The sequence below is a fragment of the Hordeum vulgare genome, chromosome 4H, assembly GCF_904849725.1.
Source record: "Hordeum vulgare subsp. vulgare chromosome 4H, MorexV3_pseudomolecules_assembly, whole genome shotgun sequence".
NCBI lineage: Eukaryota > Viridiplantae > Streptophyta > Magnoliopsida > Poales > Poaceae > Hordeum > Hordeum vulgare.
The window spans coordinates 23,239,122-23,244,015 of record NC_058521.1 but is presented as its reverse complement, the minus strand read 5'-3'; the positions used below and the strand labels follow the sequence as shown (position 1 = coordinate 23,244,015).

At 48.5% G+C, this 4,894-nt stretch overlaps 1 protein-coding gene across 1 annotated transcript; it reads right to left on the bottom strand.

Moving 5' to 3' along the window:
* Positions 1 to 1,887: 1,887 nt before the first annotated feature.
* On the bottom strand, positions 1,888 to 4,590 carry LOC123450216 (7-methyl-GTP pyrophosphatase-like). The gene is made up of 10 exons (XM_045127579.1): positions 4,347 to 4,590; positions 4,118 to 4,206; positions 3,924 to 3,998; positions 3,760 to 3,834; positions 3,543 to 3,612; positions 3,345 to 3,436; positions 3,210 to 3,251; positions 2,569 to 2,649; positions 2,074 to 2,159; positions 1,888 to 1,918 (listed from the first exon to the last, which is right to left on the bottom strand). Exons 1-10 carry the CDS (start codon positions 4,588 to 4,590, stop codon positions 1,888 to 1,890), a joined length of 885 nt encoding a protein of 294 aa, XP_044983514.1.
* Positions 4,591 to 4,894: the final 304 nt, after the last annotated feature.

Sequence of the window (4,894 nt, the reverse complement as noted above, 5' to 3'; positions counted from 1 at the left end):
AGTTTTGTCTTTTGCCTAGTACATTTAGTCAACTGCGCATATGCCGTATATTAGAGAGATTAATGATGTGGAGGATCTTTTGGTCGATGCAAAGGATATGCACGTGTACTATAGGGTTGGGTAGGAACACCAAAACTAAAAACGACACCTAATTTCTGAGCTAAACTCCAAGCTTCATGCTGATGCAAACTCTCCTTGCCAAACTGTTATACTTGGCACACTCATTGTTCCAACCGCAACTATATCATCAAAGCGTCAACTAATTTGTCCAAGCGTAGGATCACAATGGTGTTTTTAAAAAACTACAAGGAACTAAATTTGGAACTGACACAACATGGCTACCTAGTTTCGAACGAATGAACAAACAACACCTCACACTCCACTCCACTTCCACGGGTGATAACAAACAAGATAATAGATATATTTGGTGGGTACGGCAGATTTGATGTACCTGTGCTTGAGTGTTGGATAGTGGTTGATCTTGGTGGTTCTTCGTCTCCTCCTCCTACGAAGACGTACTAAATGAACAAGTAATTCTGGATGGAAGGAGTATTTTGCAGGGGAACAAGAGTTCATGGTTTGATGCATGCTTTCATGAACAAATTACTCCTCCTCCGACGAAGACACAACGAAAGTGGTTCTTCGTCAGCCACCGCTCTCGTGGTCTCCCTGCACGCCCTTGCGGGCATACGAGCGGAAACAACAATGCTGTTGCCAGTGACGGTTAATGGGGAGCGCCTCTTAGCTCTCCTGGACACGGGCTCTACACACAACTTCCTGCCCGCGTCTACTATGCGTCGCCTGGCCCTCCAGCCGACGGGCGGCGAGCAGCTCCGAGTTACCGTGGCTAATGGTGTCCGTCTTCGCTGCCACGGAATTGCGCAGCAGGTTCCCATCCTCTTCGGCGACGAGTCCTTCGCCATCACGTGCGTCGGCATCGACTTGGGCGACTACGACTTGATCCTTGGCGTCGACTTCTTGCGGACGCTCGGACCCATCCTTTGGGACTTCGACGCATTGACCATGACTTTCTGGCGTCAAGGGCGCATGGTGCAGTGGAAGGGCGAGGGTGGCACTTCTCCAGCAGTTCCCTCTCAGCCGTCGACCGCCATAGCAGACTCCGAGCCGCCCCTGTTGGCTCATCTCCTGCAGCGGCACGACGACCTTTTACCGGTGCTCCTTGTTCACAAGCCCGAGGGCTCGTGGCGTTTTTGCCTCGATTACCGTGCTATCACTGCCACGACGACGAGGGTCAATTGTCCTATACCAGTCGTGGAGGAGCTTCTGGAAGAGCCGCTAGGGCCACGCTTATTCCCTACGCTCGACTTGCGTTCTGGCTACCATCACGATCACTTCGAGTTTTTGGTGATGCCTTTCGGTCTCTCCAATGCGTCGACGACATTCCAAGCCTTGATGCACGACGTACTTCGGACCAACTCAACCCTCCGAAGGCACCTTGGGAGCAGCTCAAGGAGTTCCGCCAACATCTTCTAGATGTCTAGCTCGAGGACGAGCTGTTTGCGCAGGTGGGGAGAAATGTTATGACCAGAGGCCCAGTTAGCCAAACTTGCCCAGTTATCTTAATAATATTAGGGGCTTAGCCGAGTTTATTATAGCCTACGGAACTTATATATAGTCATGTAATCAACACTTTTAAGATTAAGTAGAGATCAATCTATTTTGATCGGCTCTAACTAGAAGCCAGTGCCCTAACCCTAGCCGCCTCTTTCATCGCGCCGCCGCCCCCATCCGTGCGAGACGGCGCCCCTGCGCCGACGACCACAGCCGATCCCCTTTTCCCCCTACAACCTCCGGCCAAGACCCGGTAGAACCCTAGTTTCTACCACCCACGGTCTTCCTCGTGCATCAAGCAATTCTTGTGGACTCTTACTTGAATACATTGGGTTGTTCTATTGTTCTGGTATACAACAGGGAGCAAGACTCATGGATTTTACACATCTTACCTCCTTGTAAGATTTGAATAATATAGAGAATAACGGCATCCTACATTTCAATGGTTTTTTGTAGCAATTCTTGAATGAGCGGATACTAAAGAGCATAGCGACATCGTACATTTCAGCGGTTTCTTGCAGCGATTCTCGAATGAGCTTTTCAGTGAGGTTCCTTGGAAGTCCTCGAACGCTATCCATTGTACCGACCTGCACAACGAATGCAGAAACCAAAATAGTAACGGGTTCAGAACGATAAGGCCTTGTTTGGTACTAGTGTTTTTGAGGAGATTGGTGGGGATAATCCCCCAAGGGATTGGGTGAAGGTTTCACCCAATCCCTTCAAATCCTCATTTATCCCCAATACACTAAGTAGGGGTAGTGTATTGGGTATTGAGAAAAATGCACTATAATTTGGGAATTTGAGGAAAAATATGGGGATGAAATATGTCAAATACACTAGAACCAAATGGTGTTATGAGATATGTGGGGATTGAGAGATTTGATCGGGATAATCCCCACAAATTCCCTAAAATACACTAGTACCAAACAAAGCCTAAAGTGGACACGCAGTCTTCACGTTTTTGAATTAGTGGGCTATTTGAAAGAATTTGCTCACCAGTTCCTTGATGAACGGCAAAGCTGATGGATGTATCAGCCTAAGGCCTCCGGCCACGCAAGTCATGCCTCCTTCCTTTACCTGCAACGAAGCAGGATGCGGTCTTAATTACCGAGAAATGTGTCATTAGTCTGTTAACTCGAAGTAGTTGCATATTTTAGATTAAAAAATCAGGAAGTGATCAGATTTATCATTTATGTTATGAACTTGTTTGTTTGATCAATCAAGGCCGAAACTAATTTGTGGGACATAAAACACGTAAATTTGAACCGCTCACACCTGGCTTGATTTTTAGGACCCTCTTAACCAGCGAACGTTAGCTGGGAAGCACGGCAATTGCGAACGATTAGCATGTCAATTATGTTGGCTGAGAATGAAAAGTTTAGTTGACAAGCATGACAAATCCGTCTCAGCTCGTTTTTATCAGGATTTGCCGTGCTTGCAAACTAAAATTGCCATCCTCGTGGCAATATAAATTGACATAAAACGTTTGGTTTTTCATCCCCCCTCAATGAACGTCAGCTGAATTGCACTACCCATTTTTTAGTGTTTTTCTTTTACAAAATCGGCCAATTGTTGATGTTATTTGCATTTAGAAAAATAAATAAGGATGCGGTGTGTTGGGCAGGGACTGAACTTACGACTTTGTCGATGAACTCGTCTGGTATGTGGTGAAAATATATCTGCAGATGGACCAAAAGTCCAAAATCATGGTGAGTTTCGGTCTCTTCTCATAAGGAAGTAGCATTAGCAAGTTCAGATGGAAATGCAATTACCTCAGGTATATCCCACCCCCCTTTCGTATCCCCGGTGCTCAGGTTGGTCACGAGAACATAGTTCACTGCAAACGCTACATCACCCGAGTACCCTGTCACAACAACAGGCACGAACCATTTAAATGGTTACAACTTACAACCATATGCATATTGTGATCTTGTATGCGTCCACAAGAGGATGACCAAAATGCTCGTTACCCTTGATGAATTCCCTGGCTTCCTCCGTGCTCCTCGGCCTCTCCCGTATCACCCCTTTGCTCACCTTAACCTTCATCCACGGTGACGAATACAGATTAAGCTCGAGCACTCTCGGTTTATGCGTCAATCTTAATCGATGCCCCATGTATCCACGGCGTAATTGGTATCCACAACTATTTGATATTTATATATTCCCCTTTTCGAAAAAAATGTATACCTGGTCAGAAGTGATCAGAAGGGTAGGCAGATCTCTGCTGTCTCGATCACAAAGGTTCAGTTGAATGGCGTCGGCCTGCACACATACAGCGCGATCAAGATCGAAGCACCCCAGGATTGTATCGCAAAGATCATACTAGTAAACTAGAAGCGGATGGTTGGTGCCTTGGCTTCGGCCAAGGCCTTGACCAGCTCCTCCGGCTTCTCCCTCCTGACGGCCCTCTCGTCGATGTCAGCGCTCTGGCAGCACACACCCCAAACAGCCACTTCATCAACAAACAAGTACAGTATGTATGTAGAGATCAAATAAGTTACTGTCTCAGCAGAAACGGGAACTTGGTGAGCGGAGGGCACCCCACCATGACGGTGAACTCGTATCCCATGTCTGACAGGATCGCGCGGCGCGCCTGCGACGACGACCCGAGTATGATCTTCAGGGAGCCGCATACTTCCGACCCGACCAGGAAACGTCAGATTTTTAGATATGGTAAATTAGACTTTCTTTTATAGGACGACAAATTTAGTTGGCGAGCATGGCAAATCTTGCTCATTATTTTTGCTAGAACACTCCCGTGATTAGCCCCCAACGGCCGCACTCCTCGTCGTGCGTCTCTTTCCCCACCCATCGCTTCTCGCTAGAGTGCGCGTCCTGGCCGTTGGGGGCGGGTGGGCGCAAGCCGTCGATCCCCGAGAAGGTGGCCATGCGGGCCGTCGCCCGCCCGCAACCTCGAGGCACGTACTTCCCTACCTTCCCGGTTTTCACTTTTCCTTCTTTCTCGGGTTCTAGGTTTTCAGTTCTTGCCAGCATCCCTCTTGAGCATTTAGCGGGCATGGCCTCGAGCTATGGCATTGTGTTCCGAAGAGAGCGTCGGCCTCGTTTGGAGCATATTTCGGCAATCCGCGCTATGGAGCAGTTCGATGGGGCCCTTGTAGAGGAGGGTGAGCGCAAGTTTCAGAGGTCCCCGACCATGGATGAACCCGAGCATAGAGAGCTGGGAGCTGGTAGTGGAATCAGTGGTAGTGGTGCGTGCGAATAGTGTTTGGCCTCCCTCTGAGGGGGTCAGTACCGACGGAACCCCCCGGGTGTGTGGGCCGATGTGGTAGACCTCCTATGTTGTCATCTTGGCCTTCGACCT

Bases quoted from the DNA above. Each gene is read 5' to 3' on its own strand.
- LOC123450216 (XM_045127579.1), bottom strand. From the start codon at position 4,590: ATGCCCGCTAAATGCTCAAGAGGGATGCTGGCAAGAACTGAAAACCTA. The intron at 4,207-4,346 runs GTTGGGGGCTAA...TCGGGTCGGAAG, and splicing joins GCACGACGAGGAGTGCGGCC to TATGCGGCTCCCTGAAGATC. The intron at 3,999-4,117 runs GTGGGGTGCCCT...GTGTGCTGCCAG, and splicing joins GATACGAGTTCACCGTCATG to AGCGCTGACATCGACGAGAG.